At 40.2% G+C, this 22,170-nt stretch overlaps 1 protein-coding gene across 1 annotated transcript in view; it reads right to left on the reverse strand.

The window, feature by feature from the left end:
* Nucleotides 1–2,034: 2,034 nt before the first annotated feature.
* The window catches only part of TRAK2 (trafficking kinesin protein 2), a 59,605-nt gene continuing 39,469 nt past the window's right edge, over nt 2,035–22,170 (reverse strand). Inside the window, exons 7-16 of the mRNA XM_081096157.1 lie at nt 22,018–22,096; nt 18,795–18,925; nt 17,847–17,921; nt 15,833–15,967; nt 15,017–15,096; nt 13,985–14,188; nt 11,788–12,086; nt 10,114–10,380; nt 8,261–8,381; nt 2,035–5,401 (exon numbers count right to left, since the gene is read on the reverse strand). Coding sequence (XP_080952283.1) covers nt 4,723–5,401; nt 8,261–8,381; nt 10,114–10,380; nt 11,788–12,086; nt 13,985–14,188; nt 15,017–15,096; nt 15,833–15,967; nt 17,847–17,921; nt 18,795–18,925; nt 22,018–22,096 — 2,070 coding nt within the window. The 3' untranslated portion in view covers nt 2,035–4,722. The remainder of the gene's footprint in view (nt 5,402–8,260; nt 8,382–10,113; nt 10,381–11,787; nt 12,087–13,984; nt 14,189–15,016; nt 15,097–15,832; nt 15,968–17,846; nt 17,922–18,794; nt 18,926–22,017; nt 22,097–22,170) is intronic.

Raw genomic sequence — 22,170 nt, forward strand, 5'->3', positions numbered from 1 at the left:
TATTATAGACCAGTGGCTTTCATTTTATTTTACTGCAATCCAAAAGAAATATATTTTAGCCCAGCCGGTATGAGCATCAACCTATGAACCAGGTGGTCACCGTTGGATTCCCGGTCAGGGCACATGCCCGGGTTGTGGGCTTGATCCCCATTGTGGGGCGTACAGGAGTCAGCCAGTCAATGATTCTCTCTCATCATTGATATTTCTCTCTCTCTCTCTCCCTCTCCCCTCCTCTGAAATCAATTTTTTTAAAAAGAAATATATATTACACACTTTATAATAAGTTGTATGAAATTATACCATTGTTACATACTGTTCTCACCTATTTTTTCCTTTTAAAATGAAAGTTGATTATAAATCTACTTTGATGTCATGATCCACTGATGGGTCACAGCCCAGTTTACAAACATTGATATAAACTCGTCCATTCATTCTACTCCACATTATTATCTACTGTGTGCCAGGCACGTTTGTGAGGTGGGGAATATACATCAGTTCCTGTGCTCCATTGAGCTTAGGGACTAGTGGGGGAAACACAATACATTCAAAAAAAGCACAACGAGGCTTGCAAACCAGATGCAGTGGGAGTGTATGGCATGATTTCTCTCCTAGTCTAATGAGACAAGTTTTAATCAGAGAAGGGATCTGACTAGTTTTGCATAATAGAACCATCATTTTGACTGCAATGTAGAGAAACAATAGGAGGGGCCAAGACAGGCAGGGAAACCAAATTAGTGGTCCAGTGAGGCTCAGTGGTGGCCTTAACTGTGGGAACAGCAGTGGGATGCAACCAGATGTTGGGGTGAGGAGGCAATGCCGACTCCTTGGTTTCTAACTTAAACAACTGAGTAGTTGGCAGTGCCATTTATTGAGATGGCAGAGTCTGGGGATAAACAGGCTCAGGGGAGTACACTTCAGGCTTGGACATGTTGAGTTTGAGATGCCAGCAAGACATCACCCAAGTGGTGATGTCTATTACATGTGTGGGAATTCCAAAGAAGAGTGTGGGCTGGAAACACCTTAGGAGTCTTCAGAGTAGATATTTAAAGCCAAGAGAGTGGATGCCATCACCCAGGGAAAGGGTGTTGTGTAAGAAGAGAAGACAAAGCCTTGAGGAACACCAATATTCCTAAAAGTGTGGGCCAGCTGTCAGTTCTAGCATGTACAATTATCACTTGAATGAAAGTGGCTTAAATCAAAGAGGTTCATTAATTCCATGAACTACAAAGTATGGAGGGATGCTACCAGAATTGAAGCAGACGCTGCAATGTCATTGAAGAACTGGGTTCTTTTCATATTTCTGTCATGCAACCTCAGTGTGCCGAGGGGAGCCTTGTACTTGCCACAACTCCAAGCACCATGAGCAGACTAGCTGGGGACAGCCTCTAAAAGCTAAAAGGGAGGGAAAGAAGTTACAGAGAACAATGGATAGATTTGACTAGTCACCTAGTCAAGTCCATCTCCAGCTAGAGATTGGATATTTAATTTGAGTCTGTTTTATATTTAAGTGTTTTGTTATGATGTAAAGAGCAGGATTTGGGTCTTATGTGGATAGTGTTTAAAAACAAAGCTACAAAAGAGGCAGGTTCCGAAGGAAAACCCCAGGCACTGAGTTGGCCGAGGCATAACACTAATTAACAGGACTTCGGGATTCTTCCCTCCTACTCCTTTTAGATACTAGTGCAACTTTGTCAGCTCCAAAACAGAAGGGAAGAAAATGAAGGCTTTTAAGGGGGCTAAGTGTTAATGGCTCTTCTCTGGTTGAATTTAGGGAAACTTTGGCATTGCATAAAAGGCTCCTTTCTTTCCAAAGGCCCAGGAAGAGGATTGCTGCTACTAACATTAGTATTTTGCTGAGAAGGCAAGGAAAAGAAAATTTTAATAAATATCTTGAGAAAATACAGTAAGATCTGTTTACTACTTATGACTATTGTTGGTTTGTTGTGTGTTGGCTGTACCAAAAAAACAAAATGGAAAGACTTCATGCAGGACTTTCAGTGAAAAGAACTGGGACTAATTACACAGGAAGACAAATGAAAATTTAAGAAGATACTCGTGTTTATTATCTGATTTACATTTGACAAAGCAAAGGTAGGTGCAACAAAGAGCTGTTTGACAAAGTCAAGCCCAGATATCAAACAACAGTATTTCCCTGGCTGCCCAGAGCGCAGGTTGCCACTCCTAGGTAGCTGTGCTCCGCAATGCAAACCACTCAGTGTAGACATTATGGTGCCGCACTTGGAGTATAGGCCTGCAGGCACTCGACCTCAAAGGAGTGGACCATTAAACACTCAGAGCTCTAGTTCAGATGTCAAAAGTCAATGTTAGTACCAACAAGTACTACTGATTATGTACTAGAGTGATCAGAAAAGCAAAACAGGCTTTGAATATCCTATATAATATACCTTCATAAAAAAGCTCTTGTTATGAGCTGCCTCTAACTTATTTCCTCCCTTTGTCAAAATCTGGTTATTCATGTTAAATCAAGGACATATCGTATAAAACTTTTTAAAAAACTAACAATGGCCATTACCTTTTCCTTAAGACGCATGCCTAAGGTTATTTACAGAAGATTTGAAATCATAATTCAGGAGACCCTTTAATTCTGAGCTTAGGAAGGTATCCTTCCTACTATATAATAGGATACTCAGAAATACCTGAGGTATAATCACTGAGAACCTTCTTGAAGGAGGGGAAAAACAAAAGACTGGAATTTCTTATACTGGCATAAAAGTACATACACAGTTGATATAAAAAAAACTAAAATATTAAAGCGTAACAGATAATTGAGGAGGAACTTGCTATAAGGCTCCATTTCTTCTTACTATACTTTGCACACAAGTTTGGTATAATAGATTCTCAGGCTGTACCAGAAATAATTTCAGCAAACAGTAAAACCCAATTCAAGACAGAATTCATTTCTAGGGACAAGCATGCACCAGTATACAATTATCATGTTTCTTGGTGAAACAGCAACATCAACCAGATTTTCAAAAACTTAATCAGATGTGCCTCAATTGGCTGTGACCACACCCTTACCCACCTCCCAAGTGATCATTTTAGCATTGGTTATAAAATAGTATAGTAAGGATACAGAACACTCCAAAATCTTAACTTACAGATGCTTAATTTAGAGATATTTATATAATAGACATAAATATCATAATTTAACATTTTGTACTACTCTATGGCCCTACATTTTCTTACTTCCTGATATCTCTTAGGATCTGGCAACAGGAAGATTACTTTCTTAGAGAATAAATAAAAAAGTTTTAAGAACCAATTTAAAAAAAAAAAAAAAAGAAGAAGAAAAATACAGAAAACACACTGCAAAACTTCCAAAATAGCTCACCTGCTAAGTCTTAAGCGTGGAGACTTCTGAGTTTCTGCTGTGGTGTCTGCATAACTGGGACCTCGTAAGTGGCCCAAAGTCCTAGAAATGGCACTGACTAATGGCCAAGACCAATGGCCCAAAGAAGACACTGTGATGTCACTGACCTCCTGGAGAATAATCTCCCATCCAACGACAACCTCACATTCAAAAAGCAAAAGCCTTGACGCCCCCATTAAAAAGTTCATTCTATAATTTCACAGATATCTAGAAAAAGGCAGATGTGTTTTAATTATTTTTTATTTAAAAAATCAGTCTCAAAGCAAGCACCTGGGTTTTACTTCAGCTTATAATAAATAATTTAATGTGCCTGAGAATTTTTGTGCAAATACATGTCATCTTCCATTAAAAATATGCATAGCACACTTTGGAAAGAGTTTAGTTGCCAACTGTACTTGTTAAAAAAGTGTACAGTTGTAAATATACACTATTCTCTAATTCCTACTGATTGTACTTCTGATTTAACCTCGTCCAGCCTCCAAGGAAAGTCAATTATGTTCACATTCCTTGGCCACCACTCTTATCCAGAAATATTCTGGAAAAAAGTTATGTTGGTTCCAATTTACCCATATTTCCTTCTTAAAAATAAATCCTACTTCCCACAATGTTGTGTTTCTTTTGGATGTTGTATAAAAATACAAATTTAAAAAATGAACTTATTAATCACAAATATAAAAGGAATTTGGGTGGTGTTTGGGCTCCCAGAGACTCACAGGCCTGAAAATAGGAAGCAGAAAGACTCTACTGTTCTGATTTTATGAAAATACCTTGCTTGCTAATGCTGAGAGCTTGCCATATGATGAAGGCGTAATCTAACCAGACATCAACAGAAAACATAAAAGCCACCTCACTGGTGTTTCAGTAAAGAGACTGATTACCCCAGCAACCTTCCAGAACAGCTTTCTCTAGGCAACAGTCAAGGCGGGTCCTTTTCTCTTCCTACCTCCTCCGATCCGGAGTGTTCTCTGCTTATACTTACCAGACGTAAATGTGCTAGCAAATTAAGTATTCCTGGTATACTTCCATATTACTGAATTTATTTTCTGGTCACTTTTTATTTTCAAGACAAAAAACAACACAACTGAAGGAGTGTATGAAACCTTTGTTCCTTTTCTGTCTCCACTCATGACCCATTCATTTATACTTTTCAATTTACTAGACCTCACTCATTAGGACCTCATCCTAATTGTTTCCAATCTTCCACTTTCCTCTTCCACATGCACAGCCCAACTGCAACATTCCTTTTCTTTCAGTAAGACCGGACTACATGTGTCAGTGCAAATCTATCCTCCATGTGCTAATTTGTATAAGAGTTAGTTAACTGCTGAACCTCACTCCTCCTTCAAGTTATCCATTTTGGGTGAGGATGTGCAAACTGAGGTGCCAAAACTACCCATCATGATTGGAAGACTCTGATTTCTCCTCAATCCACTCAATAAATTGCTACCTGAATTTAAATAAACAGTAGAGTCTGGTCTTCGAAGACCAATTTCTGCCTCTTGGCTTCTTCCATGTTCCTGGGCGTCAGGGGTCTTGATCACTCTGGCTATTCCTAGCCTCTTCAGCCTGTCTACTAAGTTCATCTTCAACTGGCCAACATCAGGAGGGTTCCGGGAAGGTCTCAAGCCATACATCTCCTGGAGGAATGTTTCGGCCGGTCGTGAGGCCAAAAAATTTTCAGAGAGATGTACTCGAGGCTCAAAGGGCAAAGGAGAAGGGCAAGGTGAGTGAGATGGTGAATTTGGGGGTGTGGAAGGGATATCCAGGACTTTAGGGAGAGGCTGAAGGAGGGGGTTCTCTGAAACTTGGCTGTGGTACACTTTAGCAGAAATGCCTCGCTCTTGTAGAAGTTTGGCCAAGCTCATGGTGCTGCTGCAGGTTACAGTGGAATCTCGTCGGTTGGTGACTGATTCTCCAATGCTGAGTCTATAGGATGTAGCAGGAGAATTCACTGCAGTGCTTGATGAACTGCTACTGCTACTTCCACAGGATAACGAAGGGAACCCAGAGCTTAAAAAAAAATGCAGGAGAGACAGTTTAAGTATAAAAAGCCATCTCCAATTCTCCAAATCAGTATTTAAGTAATTACAGTAGTTATTCACAGTAAATATAGAGGAACTGAACTGAACTCTGTGGTAGAGATCTGAGGAATTAAAATTTTGATGTTACTTCAATGATTGGCTAATTTATAATTTGAAACATCTCATCGGATATGAAAGTTTACCGTACTCTTAGTTAAATTCTTAAATTTTAACTATATATCTATGGGAATATAATTAAATTTTGTGATAGAAATCAAATTTAAATGTTAAAGAAAGTAACCTCTAGAAATTTTTATTAATACATCCACTCCATAAAGTGAAATATGCCAAGATAGCAATCCATAAGTAAACAATGGACTTTTTATTATTTTTTTATTTCAGAGAGGAAGGGAGAGGGAGAGAAACATCAATGATGAGAAAGAATCATTGATGGGCTGCCTCCTGCATGCCCCCTATTGGGGATTGAGTCCACAACCTGGGCATGTGCCCTTGACCGGAACTGAACCCGGAACCTTTCAGTCCACAGGCTGACATTCTATCCACTGAGCCAAACCAGTTAGGGCAACAATGGACTTTTTAAAAAACACAACTTTTCATAATTAAATCTAAGATGCTCTTCTAAGGAGAAATTTATTTCTTTTTAACCTTTCAATTTTATATTATTGAGAACAAATAAAATTCTGTTAAATCTGAATTTTCAGGAATGTTAGTTCCAAACAGTAGTATAAGGATATCATGGAACACATTTTTCTCAACTTTGACTTAGAATACAGGTTTCTGGGAAATTAAAAATAATTAAAAGCTTTAACAGCTATTAGAACGTTTCTTCCAACTTTGTTTTGTTAAAAGGAAAAAAAAACTGAATAAGAAATGGTGATAGAATGGGGAGAATATTTCTTTAGTCAATTTCCCTCCTTGATCAAATGTTACTGTATTTAACAGATAAACTTTCACTTCAACAGAAAAGACTCAGTATATCAAGATATCAAGGTTTTTAAAGATTCCGAACAAAATGCAAGCCTAGGATCACTAAGTAAACTTTCCAAAGTACCAACTTGTATAAAAGAAGCAAAATGCAAATAACTGACTGCTTGGTTAAACTAAAAACCTCTAAACGGATGAGGTCTATATACTGTGCTGCCAGAGTCCCTACTTAATGCAGGATGTCCCTGTCCTTCCCCAAGTTGTACACTTCATATGATGGTATCAACCTGAATTGAGAGTCCCCTCAGGAACCAATTTTATAAAATTTACCTTGTTGAATATAAGAACAATGTAAAAAAATTACAGATGTCTGTTCATTACAGACTTTATTGAGATCTTTACTGGATATCACCCAAATGCTTCCCTGAACAATTAATTTGCTTCTATCTGATAGACACTGTGGATCATAATGTTATTTCCCTCCACACTGGCAGATGGAAAGTTAAGAACCAAATGCATGCTTCACCTCAGCAAGTAGATAAAACTTTATGGTACAATATGCACACTAAGCTTTATTCCTCTATCCATTTTATAGCCTTACTCTTTGCTTTATTTTTCTTCTCTCCTAGTTAATAGTATCACTGCAATAGTCTCTGAATTTTTGAAAACTGCCTTATATTCTATTTGGGAACTGGTAGGATAGAAATAGCAATATGGCTTATTAAGTTGAGATCCCTCAACTACGTGTTGGAATGGAATATCCATGTTCTAGACCAGGGGTGGGCAAACTTTTTGACTCGAGGGCCACAATGGGTTCTTAAACTGGACCGGAGGGCCAGAACAAAAGCATGGATGGAGTGTTTGTGTGAACTAATATAAATTCAAAGTAAACGTCATTACATAAAAGGGTAGGGTATTTTCTTTTTTTAGTTTTATTCATTTCAAAAGGGCCGGATCCGGCCCGCGGGCCGTAGTTTGCCCAGGGCTGTTTTAGACTGTGTAGTAAATACTTTGGCCTTGGCCAAAGGGGTCTGGTCTTTTTGCTCAGCTTCTGGGAGGTAACCTATGCCATATCTGATAGAAATGTCTTTGTTTAGGATGGAAGCTGGCCACAATAGATCTCAGTGTAGGCCTGGCCATGTCAGACAGACCAACCGTTTTATTTAGGGTGGTGGATTTGGGTGAGTGGACCTGGAGGAGAGTTCAACCATATGGGTAATCAATCAATCAATCAATCAATCATGCCTACACACTGAAGCTTCAAAACAAAATCTGAGACGGGCAAGCTTCCCTGGCTGGCAATACTCTGTGTGCACTATCACACATCAATGCCAAGGAAGTAACGAATCCCAAGGACAAGGGAAGCTTTGCAAGTGGAACCCTTCCAGACTCTGGTCTATGCATCTCTTCCTTTGGCTAATTTTAACCTGTATCCTTTCCCTGTAATAAATAGTCACCATAAGCATAACAGCTTTCAGTGAAGTCCTGGGTCCTGTTAGCAAATTATCAAACCAGGTAGTGGTTCTGGGAACCCCCTGAACTTGCAGGTGGTGTCAGGAGTGAGGGTACTCTGGTGTGGAGAGGACTGGTCCCCTCAACTCTTGCAGTTTGGCTAACTGTGGGTAGAGTCCCAGATGGGCCATTTACAACCTGTCTGTCCTTGGATCAGCCACATGAACTTTCTATGCCTCATTTTCTATATTTACACGACACTCACTTGCCCTGCCTACTTAAAAGACTTACAATGACCAAATGAGAAAATACAATGTGAAAATATTCTAAAGACATATCATCACAGAACATTAATTAAAATTCTGGGAATTAAAATGAAAGTAATTTTTAAAAGAAGTTCATGAAAACATAGTTGAGGAAAGACGTCAGGCCTCAAACTGCCCAGACCTACCTGGGAGTAACCTGAGTGACATCGGAGGGGTGTAATATCCTACAGGTGGTGAAAGTGAATGTCAAGTTTGTGCATGACAGACACTTTCCTGGGTTTGAGGCTGCAACTGAAGCAGAGATTTCTAGGGATTCAAACACAACATTGAAAGACCAGGTTAATAATGTAAAAAGTTCATTAATACTTATTTATAATACAAGCGTCATTGTACAAAAATCCACAAACCTGGAAATAAAAAATATATAAATATTGTAATTAGTATTGACTGATTTGTATACAGTTGAATCCTTTAATACTTTAAAGCTGTAATTTAAAAGGATTAAAAATAGCTTAGAAACAAGACAAAAAGATACTCTGAAAAATTTTTTTTAATAACCAACAAGCAAGATCTAGTCATTCAATCTTTCTAGTCAAACTGTCTATTCCAGTGGTTCTCAAAGTGTGGTTTACGGACGTTGTGGGAGTCCACTTTCATAGCAATGCTAAGACACTATCTGCCTTCTCGACTGGGGTGGCATTTGCACTGTTATCTACTCATAGAATTTTTAAAAAGCCAGATTCACATAAGCATGTCCTTGATGAAGCAGCAAAAATTATTTATTAAATCTTGACTTGAATCTTTTTAATATTCTATGTGATGAAATGGGAAGTAATCACTAAGCACTCTGCTGCACACCAAGACACCAGAGGAAAAGCACATGTGCAATGAGCTGTAATTTTTTCATGGGACATCATTTTTACTTGAAAGAACAACAAATAGGCAAACTACAGTAATTCAGACTTGGATAACTGGCAGAAATTTTCTTGAAAATGACTACCGTGAATCTGTCTATTCAAGAAAAATAGCTGACAATATTTGCTGTCAAATATTGAGCTCACAAAATTTGAGCTTTCGAATGAAAATGAGATTTTGGAAAACTTGGAGAGCTTGAAAGCTTCCTAATACTAAAAGACTTATCTGATGAGATAGGTGGTGATATTTATGTGATTTTAATATATTACATAATGAAATGTGTCAACATTTGGAGGATCTGCATAACTCAGTGAACCAATATCCTCTAATGACCAATGAGTGATGCAAAAAATCATACATAAGGAAAAATGCATTCAAAGTGTAGGACACACCAATAGATTTTAATGTAACGAAGTATAAAAGTTCACTGATAGGTTTCAGATACTATATTGCTACAAACCTTGAACTACCACTTATCAAATTTTGGTGTAAAATCAAAGAATATCCGCAAATACCTGTAGAGGCTTTTAAATTCTCTTTCCTTTTCCAACTAAATATATGTGAGGCTGCATTTTTTTTGCACTCTTCAACCAAAACAACAAAATATAATAAACTAAATGTGAACGCTGATATGAGAATTTATTTTCTATTAAACCATAAATAAGAGATTTGCAAAATTATAAAACAAAACCATTCTTCCCACTACTTAAAATGTAGCTATTGTTCATAAAACATATTGTTAACATGTAATTATTTTTAAATTAGTTAATACTTTTATAATTTCTCAGTTTTCATTTCTAATATGGTAATTATCAATAGCTACAACTCACAGAGACAAGCTCTCTGGAATTCTCATTGATTTTTAAGAGTATGAAGAGGTCCTGAGCCCAAAATGTTTGTAAGCCAGAGACTGAATTGATCTCTCTCTCCCCCCAAATCTAATTATGTTGGCTGGCTAAGATAAAGTAGAATTAGAAGGGCCACTAAATGCTATAGGTTTTTATTATATTATGTTACAAGACTAAGTACACTATAGTGAAACTGAAATAGAGGTAGTCAGCTGACCATAAGTAAGTCAGGATGTAAAGTTACTAGACTATATTCAACCAAGCACTCTTCTCACCTGTAACTGGACCACCTGCTGAAGTAATGGGTGGTAGAAAGATTCCTGTTACTGGCTTGGGATCTGTAGGTTTCTGTTCCACTTGAAGAGGTTGCTGGACCTGAAAAGTGATACCTTCTTCTTCATCCTCTTCTAAATCTGAGAGGTGATAGACGGCATCCTTGGGCAACTGGGTAAAGCCTTTAGTGATGACACCGGGTCGGGAGTCAAGAATGGTTCCTAGGTTTGGCTGAGCAAGCTGCTGCCAGTGGTGCAGAGTTTGTGATCCTGAATATGCAAGACAAAAATAAAAAGGCATGCTGTGAATTTCTCACAAATAATAAATCTTGAAGCAGAAGCTAAAATTACATGTGTAAAGAAAAAGAACGACTTATTTGATCTTAATATTTGGTAAAATTTGCATATTAAAGTCCTCTGTGGAAGAATGACAAGTTGCTGAAGATACAAATAATAACCTTTCTATTTCAAAAGTTAACTTTAAAAAGGACATCTAAAGGCAATGGACCTAAATAGATACTTTTCGAAAGAGGACATAAAGAAGGCCAAGAGACATATGAAAACATGCTCAAAGCCACTAATTATCCGAGAGATGCAAATCAAAACAACAATGAGGTACCATCTCACACCTGTCAGACTGGTTATCATCAACAAATCAACAAACAGCAAGTGCTGGAGAGGATGTGGAGAAAAAGAAACCCTTGTGCACTGCTGGTGGGAATGCAGACTGGTGCAGCCACTGTGGAGAACAGTATGGAGTTTCCTCAAAAACTAAAAATGGAACTGCCATTTGACCCTGTAATCCCACTTCGAAGACTATATCCCAAGAAACCAGAAACACCCATCAGAAAGGATATATGCACCCCTATGTTCATAGCGGCACAATTTACAATATATACCCCTGGCTCCTGTCTATGAGTCCTGGTGAATGATTACCCCAAGCATTTGCATAACATGCCACGTCTAATTATGACACTACAGTCCTTTCATCCTAAAAATGGCAACTCTGACAAATGTGTGCATTGATCATTAGTGAATAAAACTGACATATAGAACCTTTGAGTTTGAGGGGGTCCTCATAGGTTTCCTACTAAAATTTATTTCTAATACAGACTCTCTTATGATAATAAGAGAATCATTTGAAGACTGTCAATTTTCTATAAAATAAGTAATTTATTTTTAATTCAAGTTCTATCTTAGGAGAGAACAGTAACAACTAAAATTAACAGAACTGAAAAAGAAAAATAGAGGGACATATACCTCTAAGTAGATGATATTCCTGGGTAAAGAACTCTTTTTTGAAAAGAAAAGTAGAGATGAAGTATTATATCTAGATTATTTTTACTTATCATGTCCCATTTATCTTACCATAAAAATTACCATCAACAGTATTCCTTAGGAAAGGACAAGAAAAGATTAATCTTCCTCCATCACATTTATATTAAAAAAATAACCAGTGAAAATAAAACTAATGGCTGATGACCTGGAGCATGCAGACCTCTTCATTCATTTCCCACAAAGCACTACAAAGCACTGTCACCCAAACAGTGGTATTTAGGGACAATAAAGACATCTTCTGCATACTGTGCTCTTACCATGACAATACAAATCGCAACCTAGGACAAGGAAAGGCCAACAAGGAACACGGCTTAAAAATGGCCTTTACTGACTTATTACCTTCTAGGGGCTTGACAATTTGTAATTTTTCAGGCATAAAACACCGAAGGCAGCTGGTACTGCTGAAGTCCGTGGTCTCTGACTGGTCAGTGCAGAGAGAGGCAAGGCTCTCAGTGGGGGTGCCACAGGCACTAACCCCTTCTTTCTGGTCAGCCAGGACCTGGATCTTGCGCTCCCATTCTTCGGCAAAGAACTGCTTCTCACTTAAGTAGTTTTGTCGCCGCAGACTAAGGCGATGCAGTGCTGTAGCCAAATCACTATCTTCAGAGGGTTCTGGTTGACCCAGCTTCTGAACGTTCCTATGGGAAAATCACATTCACTGACTAGGTCTGTGAGGGTCACGACCACCACCTAGCCCTCTCCTTTCTGCAATGGTGAATGTTCAAAGACTGATCTTAAAAACACAGTAGTTTCTCTTAGACATCTAGGATACAGAAATAGTAACAACACACCAAAATCATTAGTACTATATATTATTTTTATATATAAAAATAGTAACTTCAGGTAGACAAAAATATACTTTGTTATTATGTTGTGTTTTCTACCCTTTCTATTTCACTTGATATACAAAACTACAGAAATGACCATCTATAAATTCAGTTGATAGATAGTAAGTATAAAAAGTAAATATTATCATATTTCATGAATCTATAATACCACTGATTACAAAAGGCACCATTTATTTTATGTGCTACTAAGAAAGAAAAAAATGCTACTACTTAAACGATGAGATGCAAAAAATAAACAAGTTCAAAAATATTAAAATGTGAAAAAAATTGCTTTGGGTCATAGAACTCTCTATGAACATTACAGAATATTTAAAAAGCAAACAACAAGATTTATAAATACTGCATTTTCATAGTTCTATGACACATATTTTTTCACTTTTCACCAATTTTAAAATTAGAGGCATCTTTTTGTAAAAAAAAAATATTTTATTGATTTCTACAGAGAGGAAGGGAGAGGGACAGAGAGTTAGAAACATCGATGAGAGAGAAACATCGATCAGCTGCCTCCTGCACACCCCCTTACTGGGGATGTGCCCGCAACCAAGGCACATGCCCTTGACTGGAATCGAACCTGTGACCCTTCAGTCCGCAGGCCGACGCTCTACCCACTGAGCCAAACTGGACAGGGCATCTTATAATTGAAATCAAAAGAAAGAGTAGCAAGCTGAGTTGTAGTTGCTCCTGGTACTATGTGTGAATTCACAAAGATCTGTTTGTTCAGTCTTCTAAGGTAAGGTACTATTCACACAAAAAGCTACTGTGGGTGCAGAGCATGCTCACTACAGACCAGGCAATAAAATAAAAAACCCAGAGTACGGTAATGGTTGCTGCATTAGAGAAGTTTTTTCTCAGGTGCCAAACATCTATCTGTCAAAAACTTTCAGCTGAGCTCTAGCCAGTTTGGCATAGCAGACCAAAGGGTCCCGGGTTCAATTCCAGTTAAGGGCATGTACTTTGGTTGCAGGCTCCTCCCCGGCCTGGGCCCTCGTCAGGGCTCCTGCAGGAGACAACCAATCGATGTGTTTCTCTCACATCGAAGTTTCTCTCTGTCTTTCCCTCTCTCTTCCACTTTCCCTAAAAATCAATGGAAAAATATCCTCCTCTGAGGATTAATAAAAAAAAAAAAAGACACACAAAAAAAACCCAAACAAAAAAAAGCTTTCATCTGACTGCCCAGTAATGTTAATTTTCTAGTTATATGTAATTCAATGAACTGAATTACATATTTAGTTCAATGGAAAGTGGAAAAGATATAAGTTTAAACAACTAGAAAATTAAGAGCAAGCTAGTTTTCCTCAATGGGTATTCATACTTATTGTTTATACTAAAGGCACCAAAGTAGTTGAGATTATGAGCATGGGTTATGAGAAAGTTATACTATGTATAACTGCTAGTGACCAAACACATTAAAACAAATTTGAATTGAACAGGAAGATTTAGACTCAAACTTGATGCATGCTCCATTTTGAATATATTTAATTAAATGTAGCTTTTTCACTCTAGAAAACTTGTTTGCTATCAGTGATCAGTTTTACAAACAATGATATGCGGCATCATCACTGCATGAATAGGGCAGTTCTAGAACTTCCTTGGGACAGCACAGAGCAATGCTGGAATGTGTGCATGTGACTCTGTTATGTCAATGCCACAAGATATGCAGAATCACTGCCACGATCTGTGTTTCTTACCCTGGAACTTCCTCCGAGCTGCTCCTCTGGCTCAGGAGGGTTTTTTGCACTGTTTGTTGTAAACCAGACTCAAAAGGTTTTGCTGTCATGATGACACTTGAGCGGTTGGAGCCTGGAATGGATGGGAGAGCTGAGAATGGAACAGTGCAGCCCCGTGTGTCATTGGCAATCCTGACCGTATCAAATACCCGTTTCAGCTGCGCCCTGTCAAAAAAGAAGTGTTCATTATCACTCCCTACTGCTGGGGTGCTTCAGAAAAGAGACATTCTATATAATAAAAGGCTAATATGCAAATAGACCGAACGGCAGAACAACCAAACAACTGGTTGCTATGACATGCACTGACCACCAGGGGCACACACAGAACATGACAGGTGTTGGCAGCAGGTGGCAGAGTGCGGACCATGGTGGGCGTTGGCCGTGGCGAGATGGTGGAGCAGGTGAGCGGGGGGCGCCAGACCAAGGCAGGGCGCCGGTCACTGTCATGGGACGAGCCTCTGGTGGTTACTGAAAATTCTTTGCTCCCATACTCCACAGTCCTGCCCGGCGCTTGCACCTGTTGCCAGCGCTGGCCCCGGCCCCACTCACACCCGCTGCTGGCACTGGCCGGTGCCATCAGTGTGTGGGAGCAGCGGCAGTGGGAGCCGGGCTGCCGGCAGATGGGAGGCTGTGGCGGGAGGGGCTGGGCGGGGGCATGGAGGATGGGCCAAAACCCACCCCTGTGCCCACCGCAGCCTCGCAGCCCACAGTTCCTCTCAAGGTGCACGAATTTGTGCACTGGGTCCCTGGTATAGGTATAATTCATTAAAAATAAAGCCATCCTGAAGAGCCTCTAAAGTTGAGGAGAGGTCATGAGAAAATAAACGTCAGAACACGGAACTCTCTCACAAATGTGAGTAGTAAGAGGAAAAAATGGAAAAGTAAGCAGATTTACTACTGAATCTCCTTATACCTATCACTCTGGATTGTGGCTTCTTTTAAATTTCCATCCTAACAGTTGAGTAACAGCACAGGTATGTGATCTGTACTTACTTTTGTTTAAAGAGAGACGATTCCTCATCCAAACTCAACTTTTTACGCATCGTCCCCTCAATCTCAGATGCCAGAGATTCCTAAGGAAAAGAGTTTGAGATTCCTATAGTAATTACGTAAGAAGCCTGGTAGGAGAAATGGATTGTTCTTAAATTAATTAACAGAGTCTCCAGAATCCAGTACTTTGGTGTTATAAGAAAATACAGAAGAAAAAAAGAGACATTCTGGAAATATAACTTTTAAACAAGAACCAATTACTTTTTCAGGAAAGCGGTGGCAAAAACCAATATGATAAATACAAAACATTATATATGCAGACACACAAAAATAAAGGGTATAAAAGGTATACACTAAGTTGTTAATAGTGATTCTGTGGAGGGCAATATTTGATGGTATTTAAGAATTTCTTTTGGCTTCTTTTCCTATATTATAAATACATGTACAGTTTTTATAATATATAAAAGTCATTAAAAGAAAAATAAGCAATGGTAAGTGGCTGTAGTGGGCCTAGGGTAAGGATGACCCAAGGTTAAGTAGCTCTACGGTACACAGACCCAAAACTTATTTCCCTTGGGTTCACTTCATATGCATGTTACAATAAATCTGGATGGTCATCTGTTAGAGGAAGGCTGGAATAAATAAGAGTGCTCACCTCTCCCGGTAGATGTAGATATGCAAATTAAGGCCTAAATCAAAGGACAATCCATGTTATCACTTCTTAAGATGCTTTACATCATCAGAAACTATACCACTTTCAGGGCAGTCTAATCTTAAACAAGTTTCCTTAAATACATAACATCTTTCTCAGTTCCTTACCCCAGAAAAAGCTCCATATGATTGGGAATAGAGGAGAGCAGCAGGGCCAGATCTACTACGAAGTTCCTTTATTTCTTCTTGGGATTCATGTAACATTCCTAGACACTCCATATTCCTGTCTTGTAATTCATGTAACTGAAAGAAAGAATGGTAATTAGTGTATTCTATTATATTCTAACTAGAGGCCCAGTGCACAGATTAGTGCACTGATGGGTTACCTCAGCATGGCCTGTGGGGATCCGGCCAAAACCGACAGTCCAACACTGCCTGCCATTCCCGCTTATCCGGGCTCTGCTGCGCCTGCCGCAGGCTCGTGCCCAGTCAGTCCCTATCAGGAGAGGTGAGCACCGCTTCTGCAGCGGCACTCACCAGCTGTGAGCCCTGCATCTGGCGCCCATCAGTCAGCTGAGCGGCGCTTGAGCTGTGGGAGCACACTGACCACCAGGAGGCAGCTCCTGCGTTGAGCAACTGGCCCCTGGTGGTCAGTGCATGTCATAGCAACCAGTCGATCAGTTGTTCGGTTGCTTAGGCTTTTATAGATATAGATACGACAAGGGGGAGGAAACTTTTGGGATAAGTATTCATTTTATCCAGAGGTCTAAGTTTATGAATATAATTCATTTTGATACAAAGACTCTGGAATAAACTAAGCAAGGAGAATACATATCTATTTCAAACTGCCAGAAGTAGAAGTGTCTTGGCCAGGATTATACATAAACATGATTTCTTAAAAATCTGAAAGAGCCCTGACCGGTTTGGCTCAGTGGATAGATCATTGGCCTGTAGATTCAAGGGTTCCGGTTTCAATTCCGGTCAGGGGCATGTACCTTGGTTGTGGGCACATCCCCAATAGGGGGTGTGCAGGAGGCAGCTGATTGATGTTTCTCTTTCATCGATGTTTCTAACTCTCTATCTCTCTCCCTTCCTCTCTGTAAAAAATCAATAAAATATATATTTAAAAAAATATATAGCTGAGAAAACCATAACCGTCAATTCAATATTTACTACTTCATCCCCTTAAAAAAAAACTTATAGAGGAAATACAATAGTCATGTTCAAGTCAGATTTAGCATACTGTTATATTTTTTTAACATCATTCTGAAGTCTGTAAATGACAAGATCAAGTCTACACAGTATAATATTTGATGTCAGTGTGCTCAATTATCCTAAACAAGTAGTTTCTTCTCCCTTGTTTCGGAACCTTCTTTATTGTTAGATTCACAAACATGTTAAAAGAGTACATACTTTTCAGAGTGCATTTTAACTTCAAAAATTTCTTCAAGTGTAGTATGTAGACTGTATATTAGCATCACCAGGGTTGGGAATGCTTATTACAAATGCAGATTCTAGGCCCTCAGTCTAGACCTACTGACTTAGAAACGTTCAGGGATGGTGCTTGGAATATCCTCTTAACACTCAGCCTGCCAGGTGACTCTTATGCTTGCTAAAGAGCCACTAAATTATATCTAATACATAGTTTTTATGTAGATACCAAGTTAGAAATTTTTGCTATTTCTCCTGACATTTTAAAAACTGTTGGCCCTGACTGGTTTGGCTCAGTGGATAGAGCGTCGGCCTACAGACTCAAGGGTCCCAGGTTCGATTCTGGTCAAGGGCATGTACCTTGGTTGCGGGCACATCCCCAGCAGGGGGCGTGCAGAAGGCAGCTGATTGATGTTTCTCTCTCATTGATGTTTCTAACTCTCTATCCCTCTCCCTTCCTCTCTGTAAAAAATCAATAAAATAAAAAAAAAAACTGTTGTGGTAGCTAAGGTAAACTGGTAAAAGGGTCACATATTCCTAAAGAATCTTATAAAAGTCAAGGTTTTCCCCATGAATCAATAGGATGTTGCCACGTTATTAGTTTTAGAGAGGTAATTTTTTAGATGCTTTACTTCTTAGCTCTCATCTTGATCCTCTGTTGTTGTTATTTTAAATCTTATTTACAAAGATGAAAGAAGCTAATCCTTCCTCCCCCTCCTGTATCACACAAGATAAAGAAAGATTTCATTACCTCCAATGTCAGTTGTCTTTGGGCATCTTTGGAAGCTTGCAGGTGCAGTCTCAGTTCTTCCTTCTCAATCACATGCTAACAACATATTAAAGAGACACGTAAAGCCTTCCCATATAAAATAGAGGCTACTCTCTTTAAGACATCTTAAGGGCATAGTCTATGTAGAGATCTCTAAAAAGCTCACCTTTCAAAAGCCAAATAAGAGCAATATCATGGGCAAAATACAAATCCATAAAGGTGTTCAGAGGACAATGAGCAGGAGACAGTAACTCACATCATGCTGTTCTGAGGAAGATCTGACCCATTTTACTGTAACCAACCCCAACATTCTTTTAACATTATTTCTGTAAATGATGACCTGTTAACGAATACATGACCGCAGATAAACAGTCTGCTTGCCTAAGAATTCTAGGAACTAACTTCAAAAGAAGCAGACTCTGACCTTCAGACATTCCAGCTTTGGGAGAACTGCTGACCTTCAACCAGTTATTTGAACAGACTGTTGGCTCGCTCGGAGAACTCTCAACCACTTCATTTTGACTGTTCTGTTGTGTGGTTTTTTTCTCTTCCTCCTCCCTCCTTACAAAAACCTCTGCCTGTGTCCAATTGTTAAGACAGCCTTGGTGACAGGAGTCCACCATCTTCTCAGGCAGCCGGCTCTTGAATAAACCTACCTTCCTTCTACCAGCCCGTCTCTAGATTATTGGTTTTTGAGCGGCAGGCAGCAGACCTGGGTTCAGTATCATTTTGAGAGAGAAATAGTGACTTGAAAGTAGTTATTCATGCTTCATGACACAGAGAAGACTAAAACAGTAATCAGTTTACAGCACTTTAAAAGTCATCAGTTTACAGGGACCGTGTTTATTTTGCTTAATCTAGTACTTACTGCAGTGCATGGTACTAGATCAGTGCTTAACAAACATCTGTTGAATGAAAGAATGAACTTACCTCTTTAAGTTTGTGCTGAAGATCTACAATTTGAGACAAGAGAGAGGAGATCTCTTCTTGATATCGTATCAGTTCATCACTCTTCCCAGACAATTCCTCAGTCATTTTGGACATCTGAGCATTTGTTTCACCTTAGAAACAAATAAGAATTTTAAAAATTAATATAATTGAAGGGTAGGGGTTGGCAAACTATGACTGTGCGTCAAATCTTGTTTTGTAACAAGCACTGGACTATCACAAATACAATGTTCTTTAACATAAATTTAAAAAATAAAGATTCTTCTGAAATAAAAGCTAATCTTAGGAATTGAATATGAGGCAATGATGACTTGTAAAGGCAAGCTAAAGGTTTTGCTTTAATATTTTTCATTATGACGAACAAGTAGGCTGAAAAGATATAGGTGAATTACATATCTTTGCAAGTGTTAAGACATAATCTCATTTATGTCTTTGAGAACTCTTCAGGAATATAAATAAACTCCCACAAACAATGAAAATTAAACTTAAGAAGTCTAACACAGGACATTTCCAGAATGGAACAGTTACAATCTGTTAAACCTACTGATAAAGCTACTGAGATGCTTCTGTAGGAGAGAGACTTTCTGGGATATGTGGCAAACTGAGTAGAGCCTCTAAAAGCAATTTTTACAGCCTAGCACTCTTGAATGCACATGAAACAGAATCTTTCCATTGGGGAAAGAAATCTTTATTTCAAATAAAAACTTTGATATCTAAACACAAGTGACAGAACCATGTATCAGTGTCATATAAAACTATTTCTTAATTGACAGAACCCCTATAACATTTCATAGGATGGCAACAAGAAGGAAGGGAGGGCTGGATCTGAATTCTTGGGCAAGTAATCACGTCTTTGTTTTTTAAAGTTTAAAAGGTGGGTAATGATAGTGCTGATAGAGAAATTCAATTTACATTGCTTCTGGTTCTCTAATATTCTGTTACTCTAAGTTACCACATTCTGAGGCCCACAGCCCAAATGAACTGATGTGATGTTACGTTTCTCTTTCAATGTGACAGGCTTTATATTAGTAGAGAAATTAAATATCTTTCTCTAGTAAAGCTGATCTTTTCCCAACTAACTTATTTTAAAAACTATTTTAGTTAACACTACATCAAACCAAAATATATTCCTTTATAGACACACTAGAGGCCCGGTGCACAAAAATTTGTGCACTCGGGGGGGTGTGGGGGTCCCTCAGCCTGGCCTGTGCCCTCTCGCAGTCTGGGACCCCTCGGGAGATAACAACCTGCTGGCTTAGGCCTGCTCCCGGGTGGCAGAGGGCAGGCCCAATCCCTAGGTGCAGCCCCTGGTCGGGCTCACAGCAGGGCCGATTGGGGAGTTGGGGGACCACCCCCTGTCATGCACAGAGCAGGGCGGATTGGGAGGTTGCGATGCCACCCTCAGTCACGCTCAGGGTAGGGCCGAGTGGGGGGTTGGGGCACTGCCCCCTGTCACACTCAAGGCAGGGTTGATGGGGAGGTTGCGGCGCCACCCCCTGTCAGGCACAGAGCAGGGCCCATCAGGGGGGTTGGGGAGCTCCCCACTGTCACGCACAGAGCAGGGCCCATCAGGGGGTTGAGGAGCTCCCCCCGTCACTCACAGAGTAGAGCCAATAGGGGAGTTGGGGCACTGCCCCCTGTCACACACAGAGCAGGGCGGATCAGGGGGTTGGGGTGCCGCCCTCTATCACCCACAGAGCAGGGCCGATCAGGGGGTTGGGGCGCCGCCACTGTCACACTCAGGGCAGGGCCGATGGGGAGGTTATGGCTCTACCCCATCACACACAGAGCAGGGCCCGTGGGGAGGGGGCGTTGGGGCGCCGCACCCTGTTAACACACAGAGCAGGGCCGATCAGGGGGTTGGGGCACCGTACCCTGTCAGACACAGAGCCGCAGGGCGATCAGGGGGTTGGGGAGCTCCCCTGTATCAGGCACAGAGCATGGCTGATCAGGAGGTTGGGGTGCCTTCCCCTGTCACAAACAGAGCAGGGAGGATAGGGAGGTTGTGGCCCCGCCCCCTGTCACACACAGAGCCGCAGAGTGATCAGGGGGTTTGGGCACTGCCCCCTGTCACGCTGATCCCAGTGCCAGGAGGCCTCTCGGCTCCACTGATCCCGGTGCTGGGAGGCCTCGCGGCTCCGCTGAACCCAGTGCTGGGAGGCATATTACCCTTTTACTACATAGGATAGAGGCCTGGTGCATGGGTAGGGCTGGCTGGTTTGCCCTGAAGGGTGTCCTGGATGAGGGTGGGGGTCCCCACTGGGGTGCCTGGCCAGCCTGGGTGTGGGGATGATGGCTGTTTGCAGCTGGTCACACTGTTTGCAGCTGGTCACACACCCTTCAGGGTGGGGGTCCTCACTGGGGTGCCTGGCCAGTCTGGGTGAGAGGCTGAGGGCTGAAGCTCCCAACTGCTCTTTTTTTCTTTTTTTTTTTATTCTGGGCCAGCTTTAGCTCTGGCTCCAGCTCTGAGGCCTCTGCTGCTGAAAGCAGGTATCTGGTTTGTTTAGATTCTATAATCGAAACAATGTATAGTATAACTCCAGCTCTGAGATCCCGGCTCGCTGAAAGCAGGTTTCTGGGGTTTTGTTTAGCTTCTATATTTGCTACAATGTTTCAAACTGCAGGCTCAGAGGCCGGCAAGGCAGGCGGGGAACATTGGTTTCCTCTGTCATTGAAGCAAGCAAGCCTCATGTGAGTTTCAAGCTGCCTGGCTGCCGGCTGCCATCTTGGCTGGCAGTTAATTTGCATATCGCCCTGATTAGCCAATGGGAAGGGTAGCAGTCGTACGGCTAATTACCATGTTTCCCTTTTATTAGATAGGATAGTTGGCACTTAATAAATTACTGAATGTCAGACCAGGCTCTGCCACGGATCTATCATTTTCTGACTGACAAATCACGTTCTCTACAGGACTATTTTCTCGTCAACCAAATAAGAGCTCTGGTTTCTTTCATTCTAACATGCTATAACTGATAGAAATATAGATCTTATTCAATGAAGATGGCAATTGAAACAAAGATACTTCTGAAAAGTATATATGTAATTTTATTTAGAGTTGTACGTTAATGTGATATTCCAAGATCTTCAGTAATTATTTAATAGTGTTTCTTGAGATGTTTCTACTGAAACCTTCGATCTAATTTCTGAGTTGGAGATATCCTACCAAAGAACTGCCCAAAGGCAAACAGAATGTTTTAATACTTACGAAGTTCTTTAACACAGTCACTGACAAGCTGTTGCTCCTTCTCTTCATAGCTAATAGTTTCTGTCTTTATGTGACAAGCCTTCAACAACAAAAAATAGTGATATCTTCTAATTATTTTACAGTATGAACTAAAAAAATTCTCATTTGAACATA

This window comes from Myotis nattereri, assembly GCF_964212035.1.
Source record: "Myotis nattereri genome assembly, chromosome: 7".
In the NCBI taxonomy this organism is placed as follows: domain Eukaryota; kingdom Metazoa; phylum Chordata; class Mammalia; order Chiroptera; family Vespertilionidae; genus Myotis; species Myotis nattereri.